Here is a 23,281-nt window from a genome sequence, read left to right on the forward strand (position 1 = left end):
TGTTTCAGTTTCATCATCAATAAAAAAAAAATGAGTAATGATACATATTCCATAGGGTTGTCATAAGCTTAAACAAATGGATACATGTAAAGACTTAAAGTATTACGTGGTATATAAGGAGTACAAAACAAGTTTTCTGTTATTGATGCCTTGAGAGGCCCAAAGTTAGTGATATATGATTACATTTCCTTCTTTATGGGTTTACTCATATGGTTTTGTTATATAGCAAGTATTTACCAAAACAATTTACAAATATAGTTTATTGGTTTTTAATTTTTAGAATCAATTCAGATAACTGATTCTAAAAATGTAATATATAGACAAACTATATATTAAAGCAGAAGTTTAATATTTTATTTCTTCTTAGATATTACCTAACACAAGATATAAACTTTTAAGTATATCAACAGGAAATAGCATAAAATCACAAAAAAGAATAAGGAGAATTTTTTTTTGCCTTTTTTTTTTTTTTTTACAAAAAATGGTATGAAGAAATAATAAGTTCTGAAATGTGGGTTACTAGTTAATAATCACTGAGTTATGGAACTGTAGTAACTTTTAATACCTATCATAGGTTAAAAATTCATTAGCATATGGGAGAGCACAAGCAGATGCCAAATAGCATATTCTTATTCCAGAAAGAAAGGAAATGCTCACAAAAATACTGAAAAGCACACAGGAGAAGTTTGAAAGGAATTCCCTCTGGCTTATTCTACAATAATTTGAGGACCAAAATAAATAACAAAAGGACTCAATTTTAACCAATTAGACAAAATAGGAATAAAGTAGCAATCCATAAGTCCATATGAATTTTAAAAAATGAACGAATAAATGGGGAAGGGCACTATAGCAGAGGGCCAACAAATGACATAAATATATGACAGAATATCACCATTTAATTTACCATTTTGTGACCATGACAGAAATAAATGACTCAGGCAGGAATCAAAAATAGATGCTAACATTATATCAAAGTTTTGTAAGAAATAGGAATATTTACATAGTCTTGAGGAATCTTTCCACATGTAACAAGAAAATGAAAACCACACAGGACAGACTTGATAGACTCTACCTTACTAAAGTGATCAAAGTTAATGTCACCATAACGAACAAATTGGTATCAAGTGCCTCCTGATATGATACATTGAAGACAAATATCATTTGTTATAGCATTCCCATCAAGAATTCCTTATATGGATGAATCTAAACATGTAGATTAGACAGATCTAAGTTAAATACATTCTATAAAATAACTGGCCTGTATTCTTCAAAAAGTCATCAAAGAAAAGCACAAAAAGAAAAAAAAAAAAAAAAAAAAGAAAAGCACAAAAAGTATTCCAGATTAAAGAGACAACAAAGAAAAAGACATAACAACTAAATGTAATGTGTTACTATTCCTTGAATTCTGGGCTAGGGAAAAACTGCTATGAAGAATGTTATTAATATGTTTTACATAGGCATATTTATATAAAATAAAAACATATACACATATAGATAGAGAAAGTGTGCAAGTAGGCAGTTGTGGAAAACTATTATGACAGTGTATGAAGCAGATGAAAGGGGAAGAGTTCATTTTCTACAATAACTTTTCTATAATTTGACTTTAAAAAATTATTAGAAGGGGCAGCCCAGGTGGCTCAACGGTTTAGCGCTGCCTTCAGCCCAGGGCATGATCCTGGAGACCCGGGATCGAGTCCCATGTCAGGCTCCCTGCATGGAGCCTGCTTCTCCCTCTGCCTGTGTCTCTGCCTTTCTCTCTCTCTGTCTTTCATGAATAAATAAAATCTTTTAAAAAAATATTAGAATAGGTAAATTCTTTTAAACATCAGTCATATTCTGAAGTTCTAATAGTTAAAACAGTACTGGCATGAAAAAAGATCAGAAAAGAGGAAAGAAAAAAAAGAATTCAGTTAACTCTGAAGAGTGGGACAAAGAAACTTGTAGATAAATGGTTAGTTACCATGGAAAACAAATAGTCAAGCATATGGACAATAAAAATCAGACATCCAGAAAATAAATTTTAAACTACCTTCAGAATGTGAAACATAACTAAAGGTAAATATTCTGGTAGTTATTTGATATGCTTGCCCTAAAAGAGTATTTTCTTTGAATTTTAATTTAAAGTACAGGCTGGCAATCTAAAGAGTAAGTGTCCATGGTCCTATGAAGAACTGGTCGAATCCTGTATGCTTTTTGGATTTTCAGTATTGTGTATCTAAAGACATGATTCTAAAAGCTGCTAAATAGTTTCTATTTTTTTTAAATTTTTAAAAAATTTTTAATAGTTTCTAATTCGTAAAGTAAACAAGGGTATAATCTAGTAGTGATGCACTAAAACTTCATATACACGACTACAGTTTTAAGGATGCATCTAAGGACACAAATAATAAGATATGATCATGGATTGGAAGAACAAATACTGTTAAAATGTCCATAGTACCCAAAGCAAGCTACAGATTTAATGCAATCCCTATCAAAACATCAACAACATTTTTCACAGAACTGGAACAATCTTAAAATCTGTGTGAAACCACAAAAGACCTTGAATAGCCAAAGCAGTCTTGAAAAAAAGAACAAAACTGGAGGTTATCACAATACCAGATTTCACTATATACCACACAACTGCAGTAATCAAAACAAAAGGATACTGGCACACACACACAAAAAATATATATATATGTGTGTGTGTGTGTATATATATACACCCACACACACACATCAATGTAATAAAACAGAAAGCCTAAAAATAAACCCGAAATTATATGGTCAATTAATCTTCAATAAAGAAGGTAAGAATATGCAATGGGAAAAAAGGCAGTCTCTTCAACTAATGGTGCTGGGAAAGCTGGATAGCAACATGCAAAAGAATGAAACTGGACCATTTTCTTACACCATACACACAAAAATAAACTTAAATGGATTACAGATCTAAATGTGAGACTAGAAACCATAAAATTCCTAGAAAAGAGCAAAGGCAGTAATTTTTCTGACATGGGCCATAGCAACATTTTTCTAGACAGATATTCTATAGCAAAGGAAACAAAAGCAAAAATAAACAACTGAGACCACATCAAAATAATAAGCTTCTGTACAGCAAAGGAAATAATCAACAAAACTTAAAAGGCAACCCACTGAATGGGAGAAGATAATTGTAGTTGACATCTCTGACAAAGGGTTAGTATCTAAAATATGTAAATATCCAAAATATGTAAAGTTGCATATGTAAATATGCAACTCAACACCTTAAAAACAAATAACACAATTAAAAACTAGGCAGAATACAGGAACAGATATTTCTTCAAAGAAAACATACACATGGACAAGACACATAAAAAGTAATCATTATCGCTCATCATCAGGGAAATGCAAATCAAAACTATAGTAAGATATCATCTCACACTTGTCAGAATAGCTAAATTTGAAAATACAAGAAATAAGTGTTGGTGAGGATGTGGGGGGAGAAAAGAAACTGCTATGCACTGCCGGTGGGAGTACAAAGTGGTATAGCCACTGTGGAAAACAGTATGGAGGTTCCTCAAAAAATAACAAATGATCCCGTAATTCTTTTTTTACCCAAAGAGTACAAAGATATTAATTCAAAAAGATATTTGCACCCCTATGTTTATCGCAGCATTATTTACTATAGGAAAATTATGGACGCCACCTGTGTCCTCTGATAAGATGAATGGATAAAGAAGAGGTGACGTTTATGTATGCATATATACACAAAGGATTATTACTTCACCGTAACAAAAATGAAATCTTGCCATTTGCAACAACATGGATGGAGCTACAGAATAGCATGCTAGGAGAAATAGTCAGAAAAAGACAAATTATGTATAATGTGGAATTTAAGAAAAAACCCCAAATGAACAAAGAAAAAGAGACAAACCAAAATATAGATTCTTTAACTATAGAGAACAAACTGATGGTGAGTGGGGAAATGGGTGAAATAGGTGAAGGAGATTAAGAATATACTGATCATGATGAGCACTGAGTAAAGTATAGAATTGATGAATCACTATATTGTAAACCTGAAACTAATGTAATAACATTGCATGTTAACTATAGTGGAATTAAAGAAAAAAGAATATGTGCCTAAGACTAATAGAGTTTAAGCAAATACCACATGTATTGTTCTTTTACTCACAAAAACTAAAATAAAATGGGAGGAAATAATACATATACAGTAAAAATAAGTAGCAGAAAACCAAGATAACCAAAGAAGACAACAATGTAAGACTATTACAAGTTCTATGACAATAAATGATAGTGTAGTAAGTTAAAACAGAAATTTTGACATAGTTACAATTTCCAGATGAAATAGAGATATGCTATTCTCATTATTTTCTTGAGGAAAATGAGGTAACCAAAACAAATGAGTATCTTTATCATGCCCTTTCAACTTTGAAGAACAGGTTGGGAATATTAGTGAATAGTATTTAGGCTACTGAAAAATTTGAGATGAAGAGAGGATGAAAGCTGAGGAGTTAGCAATAAATGAAGTAAAACAATAAAAGTTAAATATTTAGCTACTTTCCAAAAACTACAATAGAAACACCTAACATAATCAAGGACATTTGTTATTATTTCTTATATAGAATTAAATGGACTATTTTAAATCCCCTCTAGACTAAAAATTTGGTGAATGTCTGCTCTTTCCATCCCAAATTGAATTTAAATAGAATACATAAATTAAATAAAATCTGCTAAAAGTCCCAAGTTTACTTAACTATGGTTCTACTACAAAAAGTAAGCCATATCTAAGGCTTACAATTACCAATCTCTAGAACAGTGCCTGGAATACAGCCATAATCAGGAATTTTTTCAAATTGAATTAAACAAGTTCTGAAATTACTACTGCAGTAATTACTGGTATTTTTCCCAAAAGAGTAATAATGCTTACTTTAGTATTAAATGTTTGAAATATATTATAGCAGAGATTTTCCACTTTTTTTTTTCTCAAACCTGAAGATATATCTATCAGTAACATTAATCACTATGGCAATAATTCTCAAAGGAAACAGCTACATTTAAGAATTATCAACTACTTTCTACACAGATAGAAATCCTGTGTGAATCCTGATTATCCTTTGATAATCCTGTGTGATCTCAGAGAACTTTAGCTTTCTAAAATGACAAAGAAGGAGTATCAATAAACTCCTACCTGTTCTGGCATAGCTCCATGTTCAATTCCAGTCTTCAATAATCTGTAGCAATTACCAAATAGATCCCATTTTGTGAGATCATGAGCACTAAAATAAACAAAAATGCATTAACTTTATTCTAGAGTAGAAGAAAATTTAAATTTGAGCTCAGTTTCAGTGGGTGGAAATATAAAATAACTTTGTTTTCTTATAGAATTGAAAAAGATTGATAAAGAAATATTCTAAGTTCACCCAAACTAGAAAGAAAGAAAGAAAGAAAGAAAGAAAGAAAGAAAGAAAGAAAGAAAGAAAGAAAAGAAAAGAAAAGAAAGAAACAAGGAAAGGAAAGGAAAGGAAAGGAAAGGAAAGGAAAAGAGGAAAAATGAAGAAGGGACAGGAAAAATGAGAGGAGGAGAGGAGACAGAGAATACACAAGCAGATACTATGAATTAATGAAAAGAAACCAATTAACAAAAATATTCATACCTTTAAATGAAGATTATTACTACACAGTCAACCTAAGCCTGTATTACATTTCATTCTTCCTAGTATATTTTAAAATACATTTTAACAAATCCATCTACAATTTCAAAATAAATACAGGCATTATTTTTGAAAAGGAGATTGTATTTACAAGAAAGGTAAAACTAGGAGAAAGGAAATATGGCAAAGCTATAGGCTTCTTAATTGAAATAATGCTAACATTTTATTTTCTCATGAGTTCTACAGTTAAAATAGTAGATCAATGGCTGTTAACTTTTATTTTGAAACGTCAAAATATTTTCAAAATGAAGAGTTTATTTTTCCACAGAATTCCAAACAAAGTACTTGTGTATAAAGGAAGGTCTTGAATCTGAAGTATTCATTAATTTAAGGGCTATACTTAAAACATTCTTTTACCAACAAAGATCTCTATTTTCCTTTCTTTATGGAGAAGCATACCTTCTTATTAACAAGGGACATGTTAATTACAATTTTAAAAAGATACTTCATTAATCTGAGTCTTTTTTCCTCATTCAAGCCTAGCTATTCTGTCTACACAATAAGAGCACAATAATAAACAGACAAACAAGAACAATTTAGGACAAAAAGATCAAAATATAACTTTCATGGCCTTTCTCAAAATCTTTTTTCTTATTTAGTAAGATTTCCAAAAGTTATCAACTGAAAATTATACCTATAAAACTCTAAGCCTATAAAATAAGCCCATCTAATTTGTTACTAATACTGATTAACAAATTTGTACATTTGTAATGCTAAATGGTAAATCTTATGATAAATCTTACTCCTTAAGTAATCAATAAAACCTCATTATGTATCTGAAGAAAATCTGAATTTTTCTTTATGAAAAAAAATCACATCTTGTCTAAAATTTCCCATTGCTATAAGGATGTTAAATATCATAACGGTCTACTTTTATGTTGGCAATTATAATGTTATTAACCAAATCTAAGTAAAATGACATACTTATGAAAAGAGGTTAACCGCTTTAATGTGGAAAGAACATTGTAAATGTCATCATCATCAGCTTCTTCTCCCTATAAATAAAAAAACAGACATTATTTCATTACCATAACTTTAATCTCCTGAAATTCACATGAAAGTCTATTAATATTTACTGCCTAAGAGAATTATTTTTTTTTATTATCTAGAGCACATATTCACAATGGTAAATAAGAAGGTACAAATAAGCAAAAAAACACAAAATAAAAAACACCTATAATCATAACACTCAGAAAGAAGAACCATTTTTGCATTTTAAACAATGTTGTAAACATTAACATTGCCCACTTTTCTGATTAATACTTTAGAATAAATTCACTGAAGCTGCTGAGTGAAAAGGTACATACTTCAAAGATTTTACTGACAGTTTGTTACTTTTGCAGCTTAAAATCACAATGAGAAATCAAAAATTGTTGAAAAAAAGTAAAGGTTAAGATTAAAAGTTAGAAGTAGGAAAAAACTGGTTACGTGGATTAAAAAGAAAATCCCATCACCCTGGCCATCAGAACACAGACAACAGTGGAGGTTCCAAATTGCTTCACAGTGATTGGAGGGAGAAGGAATCATAAAAATTATTATAAAAATAATCAGTTGGAGATGTTTGTTGTTATCCTGGGCATACAACTTAAAAGGGGCTGTCCCTTACAAGCACACTTATTTTTATGTTCTATTCATTAGCACATCATAATAGTTTAGTAATATTAAAATGTAAATTAGGTTCCAGGAAAAGAAAGTTAAAAAATGAATTAAGAAAAGCCAGACCTTAAAAAGATTTTTCTTAAAAGAGAAAAAAATTTAACTTTTTTTTTTTTTTTTTAAGGAGGAGGGGAAGGGGTGGGAGGAAGTGAGAGAGAGAGAGAGAGAGAGAATCCTAAGCAGGCTCCATGCATAGCATGGAGCCTGATGCAGGTCTTGATCTCACAAACCTGAGATCATAACCTCAGCTGAAATCAAGAGTCTGACGCTTAATGGATTGAGTCACCCAGACACCACAAAACAGGTTTTTAAAATAAAGTATAATCATGATTAATCATTACAGGATGAACAGTTGTAATAATGCTGCTAAGATGTGAACAAGGTAGAGAATTCCACTAGATTTTACTTTAAAATGGAAATGATTTGCACATTCAACTTTGAATCATTAGCCAAAATTATCACATACACGTGTTAACTTTAAGACAGACCTCTTGCAGCAGATCTTCCACAGAATGATTGAATCGATCTACAAACTCGTCAATCAGCTGACTTCGAGCTATGTCAACTCTGTTTTGAATGGTGTATTCTTCACTGCATAAGATGCTATAGGTTTTACTGCAGGCTTCTAGAACATCTGATTCTACATGTTTCTCCACAACAAACTTGATCTGTTTTAATAAAGCATCCAGATGCTGAGGAGGAAAAAAAGAAACACTATGATATTTAGACTTATAAAAATAAGCATCTGTCAAATAGTAAGCCTAGATTACATGAAAATGAAATAATCCAGTTAATTAAACTGACTATAATAGAATTAATTTCATGGTATCTTACCTTTTCCATTCTACCTGTGCTATAAATTTCTAGATCAAAATACTGTGGGATTTGTAGCAAGTTTGCTACCTTCTCTGCATCTGCAGAATACTAGAAGGAGGAGAAGCAAAGAAAAAAGAAGTAACTACTTTAATAGTTCAGTCTAGTAAGCAAACTTAGTGGCATATTATCAGAGAAACATAAATGAAACTATACCTTTGATAGCAACATAGGAAGTGTGATAATAAAATGCTCAGTCAATTTGTTTCTATCATCAATTTGAGTTTTTCTTTCTTTGGCAGTTAGCACCTAGAAATAAAATGAAATGGGCAAAGAATATAATGTCACATAATAATTTATAAATCTAGAATGTTACACAGAATGATGAAGCATTAGTGAATAATGTATTCGAGAATTTTCAGGAGCTTAACAAACTAATTACGAAAATAAATATCTCTAGTTTTATGCTTATTTCTATCACCACAACATTAGAAATACTGTAATAATTACTTTATTAAATAGCTACTTATTTAAGAATCACCACAGTTTAGATAAATTACTACTTGTTTAAATAAAAACAAAAATAAATATTTCTATAAAACCAGTCATGAATACAAAAATATTGGAACAGTGAAATAATTTTTTCTGGGGTTTTAACCTCAATATGTTAACAGTAATCTCCCCTATGTTAAACACACTTTTCTAAAAATACTTTAGAAAGTAATGCTTTTTTTTATTGTCAGCAGCTAATAAATTTTCACTTATTTTTAAAAGCATAACTAACAATGTCTCTGGACTCATTTATATTTAGTTGTCCTTCTAAGTTCATAAGTCTGTTAGGCAATAATCAAGACATAGGGGTACAGACTGATATCACTGAACAAACTGAAGCTGATAATGCTCCTCACCTTGTCCCATGTTCAAACTAGTTAAACCATAAATGGTTCCAAAAATAAGATATTAAAATGCAAGTTCAGTCAAAATAATCATTTCCCCAAGGTATTTTGCATTTTGTTATTATTTCAAAGAAGAAACTTAGCACCATAATGTTGAACAGTTTATAGAAAAGAAGCATTCCAATATAAATTATCACTTTATAAATATAAGCTCTAATTTTAAAAATCAATATAGCTTTTATTACACCTTTAAGATATCCCAAATAACTGAAAAATCTGGCACCTTGTTTCTGTAGCAGGACAACTTAGATTTTACTCATCAGCCTGCTGAGCTGTTTCTTTTTCAGAAACTGATACCTTTCCCAAATTTTCTGAGATCCTTTTTTACTATTGTGGTTTGCTGAATCAAAATAGCTGAGTTTGATACAAGTTCACGGTCATTTCCTTCAAGAATTAACTCATCTTTCTGGGCCTGAGATAATGAACAAGCAACACCTGGCTTCATCCGAACCCTGTGGATGTATTTTTTACCCAAGAAATTTTGGATTTCAATATGAGAACCACTGTCCTGAATAACAATGTTGATGAGGAAGTGAGCATACACAGACCTCATCTTGTAACAGAAGCCCAGTGCAATGCTCTTGATAATGTTCTGCATGTGGCTATACCTAGCCATTTCTTTTCTATTTCTCTCAAGTTGGAGCCTCTTCTTTTTCATTCCAAGGAGACTTAGTTCTACAATGATGTGATTCAAGTCTCTTCTCAGGTCTCCTTTGGGGCTCTTTACGATAATAGTGCATCCCTTCAGTGGTGATGTTGACATAATAGTCTGATTGCTAAGAATGGTCTTCATCATTCTCACAGATGTTTGAGAATATGTGAAAGAAGTAATAGGGTCTCCTATCTGATTTCTCTTCCAGGAACTTTATTGTTTTTCAACCTCTTAAAACACAAAATAATCACTTTGGAATGATGTACAATATCGCATTTAGTTTTGCACAAAGTAACATAAGGGACTACATATAAAGTGGAATATATGTCTAGGAATATATTCAGGGTATTGCCATATCATGAAATTCATCTGGCAATGTATGAAAGGTCTAAAGATACTGATTTTAGAGAGATAGCTGTCTTTGATTAAGTGATCATATGTTAGGCAGTCTATATGCATGAACTCACTTAATCCTCAAAACCTCTGATGGGATGGTAAAAATGGCATACTACCTATGAAGGAGAAATTTGCCAGTATCTAACAAGTTTGTACACACAATTTTCCTCTGACCTAATGATCCCACTTTTAAGTAATCTACCTCACCAATACAAGTGGTACAGGTACGAAATGATACAATATTACTCACTGTGAATTATTTTTAATAGTACATTATTTCTAGTAGTAAAAGATTGGCAACCCAAAAGACTCTTAATCAGTGTATTCACATAATGGATACTACGCAGCCATAAGAAAAGGAGGATCTCCAAATATCGGCATAGAGTGATATCTAGGATATACTGTTAAATAAAAATGTAAGGTACAGAACTCTATATAAAATAAGCTATCTTTTGAGGGAGAGGAAAGAGGACAGAGTACATGCATTTATCTGTGCTTGTAAAATGAAACACTGGAAGGATATCTGAAAACAAATAAAAATGCTTATTCGTAAGAATGGGGTGTAAAGGGAGAAATAAAAATATGAAAGATTTCTCTGAATGTATGTTTTTACATGGTTTTGACTTTTTAACTATGTAAATATTTTATGTATTTCCAAAAAATAAAAATGGGAAAAAATACAAAATCAAAGATGTAAAATACCTTGTTATGCTAAATTTAAGTCATAAATAACAATATGAATATGTAATTTAAATACAGATATACAGAGAAATATATACATGTTTCTTAGCTCTGAATACTCAAAGTGTCCATCAGAAATAATCAATTGACAATCAATTGAGAATACTCTTAGTGACAAAATTTTAACTTTAAATACTATTCCATTAAAAGGCACCACAGCTTGGAGATTCCTGTGCTAGGGTAATATAAGAATTAGCCTTCAATGTGACTTCCAGGGACCTCTGCCTCCTGGTATTCATGTTCTTATATAGTCTATTCGCATACTGTCTAAGGTTGACATGTATAAACAATAGGAGACCATGGAAATGATGTTAATGTGACTTTTGAGAACTAGCTCATAAAAGAAACAGAGTCTACCTTACTCTCCTTTGGATCACTCATTCTGTTTTATTCTTGCTTGGATCATTTACTCTGAGGGTGGGGGAAAGGGGAAGCAACCATGTCATGAAAATATTCAAAGTTCTACTGAGAGGTCCAGAAGTTGAGGACCTAAGTCTCCCACTAACAATCAACACTAACTTGCCAGTCACAGAAGTAAGCCATTATGGAAGTTTTTTTTTTTTTTTTTTTTTTTATGGAAGTATTATTAACAACCAGATCTTCAGAGGCTAAAGCCCTGGTTAACATCTTAAATGCAACCCTATGAGAACCTTAAGCCAAAAAAACAGCTAAGGCACTCCCAAGTTTCTGACCCACAGAAACTGTAAAATAATGAAAGACTACTGTTTTAAATCTTTAAGTTTTAAAGTAATTTTTTCCATAGCAATAGTCAACTAATATAAACAGTAAAGGTAGAAAGTGAACTTGGTGAGAAAACAAGAAAGCACACAATAAATGATTAAGATATGTCAGAAGAATAAGAAATGTTTAGCCTGGACAGGCTCTCATCTCAGTCAAAGTTGGGACAACACATATTTTCAAAACTTTTATTTTGGAAAATTTAAAAACTAATAATTTATCATTATTGCCTCTTTAAGTCCCTACAGTTCGTTTTTTCTTTAACATTTTAAGGCAAATTCTTGGTATATCATTTCACTTCACCCATAAGTGTATATTTTTAACAATGAAGACTTAAGAATAATAAAACCTGGAACCTCCAACAAAATGAAACAATAACGTCTTAGTATCTTTTCATACCTAGTCCATAGTTTTCTCAATTTCTATTTTTCAGATTTCTGTACATATATACACACACATAGATAATACACATATATGTACACATATATACACATACACACATATGTGTGTATATCTGTCTATCTATCTATCTACCTACCTACCTACCTACCTATCTATATATAGAGAGAGTGCGTGCGTGAGCAAGCGAGTGCATGGGTGCTAGCATGCATGCAAGCTGGAGGAGGAGCAGAGGGAGAGGGGCAGAGAGTATCCTGAAGTAGATTCCCTGCTGAGCATGGAGCTTAACACCAGGACCTTGAGGACACGACACAAGCCGAAACCAAGAATTGGATGCTTAACCAACTGAGGCACCCAGGCACCCCTCTCTATATCCATATTTAATTAAGTTTTGATATGGTTGAATTCATGTCAGCCATTTTGCTATCTTTAATCTCATGGGTTTTTTTTCTTTTTTTCCCTGTTCCTTCTTTACTACTTTCTTTGGGGATTCTAATATACTCTTTAATTTATAATAATCAACTTTAGGCTGATATTTAATTACAGAAAATATATCCATTTTGCTCCAACATAATTCTATTTCTCTTACCCTTTATTTTATTGTTGTCACATAATCTACATATCTTATAATCTTAATACCTGAGTGCTATAATTATTGCTTTAAATGATCTTATGTCCCTTTTAATAAAGAGAAAAAAGAAAAAATGTATTTGTATTCACCCACATATTTATCATTTCTAGTACTTTTCATTCCTTCCTATGGATTAGAATTACCATCTGGTAATTATTCTTTACAGCTTGAAGGGCTCCTTTTAGTATTTCTTTTAAGGCTGGTCTTCTAAGCAACATGTCTGTGAATCTTTGTTTATCTGGGAATGCTTTTAATTCACCTTCATATTTGAAAGATAGTTTTGCTGGATTTAGAATTCTTGGTTGGCGATTCTGTTTTCTTTCAGTGACTATGGTATTCTATCAGTTTTCTGGCCTCCACTGTCTCTGATAAAAAATTAATTGTTAATCTGATTAAAACTGCCCTCTACATGACTTGTTTTCTTTTTGTTGCTTTCAAGATTTTTTGTTTTTGGCATTAGACAGTGACTATCCTGTCTAGAGATGAATCTTTTGTGTTTACCCTACTTGAATTGTGTTAAGTTTCTTGGTTTGTGGATTAATGTTTCTTATCAGATTTGGAAAGTTTTGGCAAATATTTCTTTGAATGTTTTTCTTTCCTGTTTCTTTCTCTCAATTCCTTTCTCTCTGGAACTCTCATTGCACAAATTTAATTAACTTAATGTTGTTTCACAAGTTTCTTGGGCTCTGTTCTTTTCTTCAATCTTCTTTCCTCTTTGTTCTTCAGAATGAATAATTTATATTTAATAATTAATTTAAAAAAAGATTTTATTTATTTATTCACGAGATAGAGAGAGAGAGAGAGAGAGAGAGAGAGAGAGAGATAGGCAGAGGGAGAAGCAGGCTCCATGCAGAGAGCCCAATGTGGGACTCAATCTCAGGTCTCCAGGATCACACCCTGGGTGGGCTGAAGGCACACTAAACCGCTGAGTACCCAGGCTGCCCAAATAATTTTTATTAATCTATCTCCATGTTCAATGTTTCTTTCCTGTCATCTCAAATTTGCTATTAAGCCCATCTAATGAATTTTTAATTTGTCATTGTACTTTTCAACTCCAGAATTTCCATTTTTTCCTTATTTCTGTTATCATATTGTCCTGTAAATCTTTGAACATATTTTCCTTTGATTCTTTCAACATATTTATAAAAAAGGCTCTGAAGTTTTTGCTAAATCCAACAATTAGGCTTACTGAGAAGCCATTTCTACTCTCTGCTTCCTTCTCCCTCCCCCCATGTATGGTCATATTTCATTGTTTCTTTGCATGGCTGTGTTTTTTCTGGAAGAGTCAACATTTTTAGGTAGTATATTATAGTAATTATGAATTTTTAACTTATTTTTCTAAGTTTTATATTTAAAAAAGTAATCTTTAAATTTCAAATCTATAAGGGTTCTCCCCTCTGAGACCAAAGTTAAAAAGCATATTCAAAGTTCAACCAGTTCTTCAAAAAACAAGAAGTGTCAGTGGGAATGTGGAGAAAAAGAAACCCTCGTGCCACTGGTGGAATGCAAACTGGTGCAGCCACTGTGGAAAATAGTATAGTGTTTTCTCAAAAAGTTAAAACTAGAACTATGCCACAATCCAGTACTTACACTACTGGGTAAAATACAAAAAATACAAAAACACTAACTTAAAGGGATACATACACCTTTATGCTCATTGCAACATTATTAAAATAGTCAAATTATGGAAGCAGCCTGGTGTCCATCAATAAATGAATGGATAATGAAGATGTGGTGTTTATATATACATATATATAATGCTCCTATTATATATATATAGATATACTGGTATATTTTCAGCCATAGAAAACAATGAAATCTTGGCAGTTGTAATGATGTGGATGAAGCTAGAGAGTATAATGCTAAGTGAAATAAGTCAAAGAAAGACAAATAGCGTATGATCTTAATCATATGTGGAATTTAAGAAAGAGAGGAGCAAAGGGGGTAAAAAAAAAAAGAAAAAAAAAGACCCACAAACCAAGAAATAGACTCTTAACTATAGAGAACAAACTGATGTTACCAGAGGGGAGGTAGTGGGGGGTTTGGGTGAAATAGGTGATGGGGATTAAAGAGTACACTTATGATGAGCACTGGTAATGTACAGAATTGTTGAATCACTCTATTATATATATGAATGTATATATAAATGTAACAATGTAACATATAAAATAGTGATGTGTGTGTGTATATATGTATCATAATGTTAACTATACTAGAATTAAAAAATAAAAACAAAAATGACAAAGAGAAAACAAAGTCTAGTCAGTTCTTAAGTTTGCTTTTGAATTTTATTTTCCATTGGGTAATCTCAGGTTTCTCAGTAGCCAGTGATGTATGGAGAGCTCATCTAATTCTTTTTATGGCTTTCTCATTCCCAGGATTTCTTAATTAGATTCTTGGTTGGTCTACTGTTCTTCCCATCTGGGACCACAACCTTTGAATATCACAGCTGTGGGTTTTTCCTTGGTTGTTTCTATCATGTTTGCCATTTCTGGTTCACAAAGCTCTGGACTTTTGTCATTTGTACCATGAATCTGCCCCCTATGAGTGCAAAGCTTCTGGTTTCTGCCGATGTACCACTCTTGTAAAATTATATCGAGTCTGCGGGGGTGCTGTGTGGATTATAACCCTAGACACAAAGGCAGTAGACTCGTGTTGCTTTTACCTGAAGCTTTGGTAGTTTTTAAAAAATAAATGCTTCTCGATGTGTTTTTTCATCTTTGGTAAATTTCCAGAGCCCTTTGATATGTTTTTTGGACAAATTCTGAAGTTTCATGCTTGCTTGCTTTCTTTTTTTCGTGCAGAGAGGAATTACCCACCTCTGCATACTACCAGAGTTGGTCTCTGTATAGTGATTATCTCAATTTATCTTTAATAGCACTAAAACCTGTATTAGCCCCATATTACAAATAAGGGAATTAACACACAAAGAAAAATTACCTATCCAAAAAAAAAAAAAAAAAAAAAAAACAGTTGCTAAATGCAGGAGTAAAGATAAGTGTTTGCTTTCAGAACTTTCTGCATTTTTAAAAGATATGAACGTGAAAATTATTATAATACTAGAACAAAAGCAGGTAGAGAGAGGTGCTTTGGGAACATGGAAGAAAAGAATTTATTTCTGAAACCTAAGTAGTAGATAGGATATAAAGACAAAGCACCACAGCATATATCATTTACAAAAATACCATGTTTTATGGATACATATACCACTAAAATTTTGAAATATTTAAGATAGTTAAATACATTAAAAGTCTTTTTGTAGACTTCTCACTAATACAACTTACTCTCTTGCCAGTACCCCTTCCCACTGGAGGATGTGCCTCGGCAGCTTGACGAATTGTACAAACCATTAGCTCTATAAGAGCACTCTCTTGACGGTCAGACATTGCTAAAGTGAAACAAAACGCATTAGTATGAGTAGATAGTTCTACAATAACCATGTATTAAAGAGAACACAATTATAAAAAAGTACAAACATATTCTATTACTGATTAAGGACTGAAGGTAAGCTCTATCTTTTGTATTTATTTTGCTTTTTTATGAAGTAGTATGTACTTATCATAAGTCAAACAAGAAAGAGATATAAAAAGGAAAAAGAGGATACCCTCTGGTTTCTTCTAATACCTAAGTCTTCTCTAAGATCATATTTATGAATTAAGCAGTACCAAGATTTTAACTGTCTTTCCTTCTAGATCATTTTAAGGCTCACAACATAGGATGTCTTTTTTAAATAAAAAAAAGCGCTATACATATTTTTGAAAAGTAATAAATTTTGATTATCTTTCAAGTCACTATATCTACATATGAATAATTTTCTTAAATAATTACAAGTTATTACATGAGTGTTCCTCAATTTAGTTCCACAATTACATGAGTGTTCCACAATTTACTCAAATTGTTTCCATATGTTGTTACTATAAACAAAGCAGTAATAAATATCATTAATACTATATATTTATGTAACTGATATTTTTATTTTTGTAAATAAATTCCAAAGAGGGTAATGGGTCAAAGGTTAAAATTTTGATATTGATAAATATAAAGTTATTTACTGTAATCCAAACCTCCAGCTGCAATGGTGATGTTTGGTTCCTCATATCCCTGGCTAGCAGTAGATGTCATAATCCTTTCTATTTTTGCCAATTCAGTGACTGAAAAATGGTATTTCACTCTTATTTTACTTCTTCCTTCCTACTAATTAGTGAAATGTATTTTCTTGTTTATTGACTCAGAATTTTTTTCTGAGATTTTTCTATTTATTCTTTGCCCATTTTCTACTGTTATTCACCTTTTTTGTACATAAGTAGTAACTTTGTCTCTGGATGAGAGAGAACTCTCCCAGTTTTTCCTTTTGATGTCAGATTCTTCATGGTATCTTTTGTCAGACAGAAATTCTTTTTAATAGAAATTGTTAATTTTTACAAAGTCAAATCTGTACTGAGTTGTTTTATATCTTCTGGCTTTTTTTCCTTTCCAGTTTAAATGAGACATAATTGACATATAACACTTTGTAAATTTAAGTTGTACAGTATAACGATTTGACATATATATTGTGATATGATTATCACAAAGTTAACCAATATCCATCATTTCGTATAGATACAAAAAGACTTCTGGATTTCTTGTATTGATTTCAAAGATTTCCTTTTCTGAGAGATTATAGAAATATATTTTCTAATTTTTTTCTCTTTCTCTAGCTTTTATATCTTTACTCTGGAATTTATTTCTGCTGATAGCACGAAGTTATGGGCCTATTTATTCTTACACCTAAATAGCCAATTAAGCCTCCACCACTGTTAAGTAAACAGGCTTTCCCTGCTGAATTTAAATGTCACATATAAACACTTTAGAAGTGTTTTAGGTTCTCATATATAATTAGATTATTTCTGGATTCTTTATTTAGTTTCACTAATCTATATATCTATTCCTATTATAATGCCACACTTTTGATGATAGCTGCTTTAATCTTGTTCAACTAAATGTTCAAATTAGTTGAATTAAGTTATATATTAGTCTTTTTTCTAAATATTTTCTAATTTCTATATTGCTAGTAGCAAACAATTACGCATTCTTTTATGTGTAAGGTACTGTTATGATTTATATGTATTAACTTGTTTTATCCTCAAAGCAATTCTAAGAGATAAGGGCTAATATTTTCACATTTTATAGGCAGGGAAAATGAGCTACAGAGAGGCTGAATAACTTCTGAAGTACTTAGCTAGTGGTAGAGTCAAGACATGAACCCAGGTAGTCTGATTCAGAGTCTGTGCTCTTAAGCACTATGCTATACTACCTTTTAAACAGAAGGAAAAAAATTCTATATAAACTTTGAAATCATTTTGCTGAGTTCCTCCTCTCACATCACCTCCCAGAACTCTCAAACCCATTGGATTTGAACTGATATTTTATTCATTCATTCATTCATTCATTCACTCAGAAAGAGAATGCAATAGGGAAGTGGGAGAGGCAGAGGAGAGGAAAAGAGAGAATCTTAAGTAGGTTCCATGCCCAGTGCAGAGCCTGATGTGGGGCTGATCTCAAAACCCTGAGATCATGATCAAAGAAAAATCAAGAGTCAGATCCTTAACCCACTGAGCCACCCAGGCACCCCTTGAACTGGTATTTTTAAAAAGTCAGACATTACATGGGAAGAACCGACATTTTAATAACATTTTCAGCCAGCAACAATACATAGCTCTTTATTTTTGAGATTTATCCAATGTCATTAAAAAAAAAAAAATTATGGTTTTCTTCACACTATCTTGTACTTTTCTTATTGAATTCATTCCTATATATTTTTAGAGATAGGTTTTTGGCACTAATTTAAATAGCTTAATTCTATCTCTCTCTCTCTCCCCCTTTCTTTGTATACTTATTTAACATTACAGGCCAATAGATATGGGAATTATAGAACAGATTTAGGTATAAATTAAAGAGATTAAGCTTTAGAAGTTTATGTTATTTAAAAAAATGGGCAACAACAATGAAAAGGCAAAGGCATAATAATACTGTCCTTTTTATTCTAAAATCACCTTGTATAAGAATATTTTTGTTCATCCTAATTCAATCATTTTTGGTTTTAACATTTTAACTGTTTTAAGAGAAACAAATGAACTTCAGCCTTTCTTAGGGAGCCACATGAAACAGTTTCAGCTTTTCCACATTATACTCCCTGGTTAAAAGCCTAATAATAGGAAAAAAGCTTCCTACTCAATGAAACAACTAGGTTTCTATTTTTATAATTCTAGAATTTAATAATTTTTCACATTTGGCTGCAGATAAGGCTCCTTCTAAACCTTCAGAAACCACTGCACATCATCTCCATTTTCTCACTATTGATTTTACTCACATCATCTTGAACTGTGGCTTCTCTCCTTGCCTACCACTGAAAAGAAATGCTTTAAAGTCACCAACAACCTGAGTCATCACTAAAACTAATAATCTTTGCATAGCCCTTCTTCTCCTCTGCAATATGTGATATTATTAGCCATCGATCTCTTGAATATTCTCTTTACTGAGCTTCTAAAGGGTATAATTCTCCCTTATCTTTTTTATTTTTTAAAAAGGATTTATTTATTTATTTACGAGAGACAAAGACTGAGAGAGAGAGAGGCAGAGACATAGGCAGAGGGAGAAGCAAGCTCCTCACAGGGAGCCCAATGTGGGACTGAATCCAGAACCGAGGATCACGACCTGACCCGAAGGCAGGTGCCAACCACTCAGCCACCCAGGCATCCCATCTCTTATCTTTTTATATAGCTTGCTAAGGCTCTTACTCTTTTTCTCTTCCTGCTTTTGTCCCCTATCCATAATCTTTAAAACTTGGCCTAAGTTCTTTTCATAATCCATCTTCCTCTTCCATATTTTTATTGTCATTTCCCATAGAGACCATTGCCACAGTTATCTAACTGGCCTTCTGCCTATTCCAAGCATGTGTATGAATAGCATTTTTCTTAAAATACAAACAGGATCATATCACTCCCTTGTTTAAAATCCTTCCATGTGTTCAAATATAACAATTATAAAGATATTAGCAGACTTGAAAAAAGCATAGAAGACTCTAGAGAATCCCTTAGGGAGAGATAAAAGAATTAAAATCTAACATTCAAAATCAAAAAGGCTATTAATGAGTTGCAATAAAAAATGGAGGCTCTAACTGCTAAGATAAATGAGGCAGAAGAGAGAATTAGTGATCTAGAAGACAAAGTAATGGAGAATAAAGAAGCTGAGGAAAAGAGATTATAAGCTATGGGATCATCATGGGAGAATTTGGGAGATAAATGATACCATAAAGTAAACAATATTAGGATAACTGGGATCCCAGAAGAAGAGGGGTGGGCTGAAGGTATATTGGAGAAAATTATAGCAGAGAATTTCTCTAATTTGGGAAAGGAAACAGGCATCCAAGTCCAGGAGGCACAGAGAACTTTTCTCAAAATCCATAAAATAGGTAAACACCTAGACATATAACAGTGAAACTTGCAAATTTCACAAAGAGAAAACTCTGAAAGAAGCTCAGGATAAGAGGTCTGTAACCTACAAGGGTAGAAATATTAGAATGGCAGAAGATCTATCCACAGAGACCTGGCAGACCAGAAAGGACTGGCATGATATATTCAGGGTGCTAAATGAGAAAAATATGTAGCCAAGAATACCTTATCCAGTTAAGATCTCATTCAAAATAGAAGGAGAGATAAAAAGCTTCCAGGACAAACAGAATTTAAAAGAATTTGTGATCACCAAACCAGCCCTACAAGAAATATTAAAAGGGATGCTTTAAGTGAAGAGAGCCCAAAAGTAATATAGACCAGAAAAGAACAGAGACAATCTCCAGAAACAGTGACTTTACAGGTAATGCAATGGCACTAAATTCATATCTTTCAAGTTACTCTGAATGTAAATGAGCTAAATGCCCAATCAAAAGACATGGGGTATCAGATTGGATAAAGAAGCAAGACCCATTGATATGCTACCTGCCAAAGAATTCAGTCTAGACCCAAAGAGACCTCCAGATTGAAAGTGAGGGGGTGAAAAACCATTTATCATGCTAATGGAGATCAAAAGAAAGCTGGAGTTGCAATCCTTACATCAGACAAATTCGGTATTAAACCAATGACTGTAGTAAGAGATGAGGAAGGACACTATCATAATTAAAAGGGTCTATACAACAAGAAGATCTAACAACTATAAATATTTATGCCAATAACATGGGAGCAGCAGCCAGTCATATAAACCAATTAATAACAAAATTAAACATATTGTTAATAATAAAATAATAGGGGACTTTAACATGCCACTTACAGCAATTGAACAGATCATAAGCAGAAAATCAACATGGAAACTTGGGCTTTGAATGACACACTGGACCAGATAGACATCACAGATATATTCAGAGCATTCCATCCTAGAGCAACAGAAAACACACTCTTCTTGAGTGCATGTGGAACACTCTCCAGAATAGATCATATACTGCACCACAAATCAGGTCCCAACTGGTACCCAAAGACTTGGATCATTCCCTGCATATTTTCAGACCATGATACTTTTTTAAAAAAAGATTTTATTTATTTATTCATAAGAGACACAAAAATATAGGCAGAAGGAGAAGCAGGCTCCCTGTGATGAGCCTGATGTGGGACTTGATCCCAATACCGGGATCATGCCTCAAGCCAAAGGCAGATGCTCAACCACTGAGCCACCCAAGTGTGCCCAAACCACAAAACTTTGAAACAGGAATTCAATCACAAGGGGAAATTTGGAAAGAACTCAAATACGTAGAGGTTAAAGAGCATTCTACTAAAGAATGAATGCACCAATGAGAAAATTAAATAATTTTAAAAATTCATATAAACAAATGAAAACGACAACAGAATTGTTCAAAACCTTTAGGATGCAGCAAAAGCGGTCCTAAGAAGAAAGCATATAGTAATACAAGCCTTTCTCAAGATCTCAAGATCTTAAATATACAACCTAACTTTACACCTAAAGTTGCTGGAGAAAGAACAGCAAATGAAGCCTAAACCCAGCAGGAGAAGAAAATTAATAAAGATTAGAGTAGAAATCAATTACATATAGAAACCAGAAGAACAGAACGGATCAACAAAACTAAGAGTTGGTTCTCTGAAAGAATTAGGATTGATATGCCACTGGCCAGACCTGTCAAAAAGAAAACAGGACTGAAATAAATAAAATCATTAATGAAAGAGGAGAGATCAAACCAACACAGAATACAAACAATTATAAGAATATATTATGAGCAACTATATGCCAACAAATTAGGCAATCTGGAAGAAATGGATAAATTCCTAGAAACACATAAACTACCAAAACTAAAACAGGAAGGAACAGAAAACCTGAACAGAACCATAATCATCAAGGAAATTGACGCAGCAATCAAAAATCCCCCAACAAACAAGAATCCAGGGCCAGATGGCTTCCAGGGGAATACTACCAAACATCTAAGAAGAATTAATACCTATTTTTCTAAAGCTGTTTCAAAAAATAGAAATGGAAAAAAACCTTCCAAACTTGTTATAGGAGGTCAGCATTAGTTTGCTCCCCAAACCAGATAAAGATCCTACCAAAAAGAAAGAATTACAGACCAATATCCCTGATGAACGTGGATGCAAAAATTCTCACAAAGATACCAGCCAACAGGATCCAACAGTACGTTTAAAGAACATAGGCAGCAACCTCTTTGACTTTGGAAGCAGCAAGTTCTTGCTAGACAGGTCTCCAAAGGCAAGGGAAACATAAGCAAAAATGAACTATTGGGACTTCATTAAGATAAAAAACTTTTGCATGGCAAAGCAAACAGTTGACAAAACCAAAAGGCAATCTACAGAATGGGAGAAGAGATTTGTAAATGACACATCAGACAAAGGGCTAGTATCCAAAATCTATAAAGAACTTATCAAACTCAACACCAAAAGAACAAATAATCCAATCAAGAATGGGCAGAAGACATGAACAGACATTTCTCCAAGGCAGACATATAAATGCACAACAGACACATGAAAAAACGCTCAATATCAAACGGCATCAGGGAAATACAAATCAAAACCACAATGAGATACCACCTCATACCAGCCAGGAGCCAGGATGGCTGTAAGTTAACAAGTAAGGAAACAAAATATGTTGACAAGGATGTGGAGAAAGGGGAATCCTCTTATACTTTTGGTTGGAATGCAATATGGTACAGCCATTGTGGAAAACAGTATGGAAGTTCCTCAAAAAGTTGAAAATAGAGCTGCCTTACAATCCAGCAATTGCACTACTGGGTATTTACTCCAAATATACCAATGTAGTGATCTGAAGGGGCACCTGTACCCCAATGTTTATAGCAGCAATGACCACAATAGTCAAACTATGGAAGAAGCCCAGATATCCACTGACAGATGAATGGATAAAGAAGATGTGACATATATAATGGACTACTACTCAGCCATAAAAAAAAAAACAACAACAACAAAAAACAACAACAAAAAACCTCGCCATTTGCAATAATGTGGATGGAACTAGAGAATATTATGTTAAGTGAAATAAGTCAATCAGAGAAAGACATTTATCATATGATGTCGCTCCCATGTGGAATTTAAGAAACAAAACA

General features: G+C 32.5%; 2 protein-coding genes across 5 annotated transcripts in view; both read right to left on the minus strand.

Moving 5' to 3' along the window:
* STAG1 (stromal antigen 1) overlaps window positions 1-23,281 on the minus strand; it is a 393,362-nt gene that overhangs the window by 66,828 nt on the left and 303,253 nt on the right. For 3 of the 4 annotated variants that reach the window (XM_038570961.1, XM_038570962.1, XM_038570964.1), the window contains exons 16-21: window positions 15,957-16,060; window positions 8,376-8,468; window positions 8,181-8,270; window positions 7,835-8,038; window positions 6,615-6,685; window positions 5,168-5,255 (exon numbers count right to left, since the gene is read on the minus strand). In XM_038570961.1, coding sequence (XP_038426889.1) covers window positions 5,168-5,255; window positions 6,615-6,685; window positions 7,835-8,038; window positions 8,181-8,270; window positions 8,376-8,468; window positions 15,957-16,060 — 650 coding nt within the window. The remainder of the gene's footprint in view (window positions 1-5,167; window positions 5,256-6,614; window positions 6,686-7,834; window positions 8,039-8,180; window positions 8,271-8,375; window positions 8,469-15,956; window positions 16,061-23,281) is intronic. The other variant, XM_038570965.1, reaches the window with a different exon arrangement.
* Window positions 9,399-9,967, minus strand: LOC100682831 (60S ribosomal protein L9-like). The gene has a single exon (XM_038570975.1). The coding sequence runs from the start codon at window positions 9,909-9,911 to the stop codon at window positions 9,399-9,401; it is 513 nt and encodes a 170-aa protein (XP_038426903.1). The 5' UTR covers window positions 9,912-9,967.

The sequence above is a fragment of the Canis lupus genome, chromosome 23 (genome assembly GCF_011100685.1).
Source record: "Canis lupus familiaris isolate Mischka breed German Shepherd chromosome 23, alternate assembly UU_Cfam_GSD_1.0, whole genome shotgun sequence".
Lineage (NCBI taxonomy): Eukaryota > Metazoa > Chordata > Mammalia > Carnivora > Canidae > Canis > Canis lupus.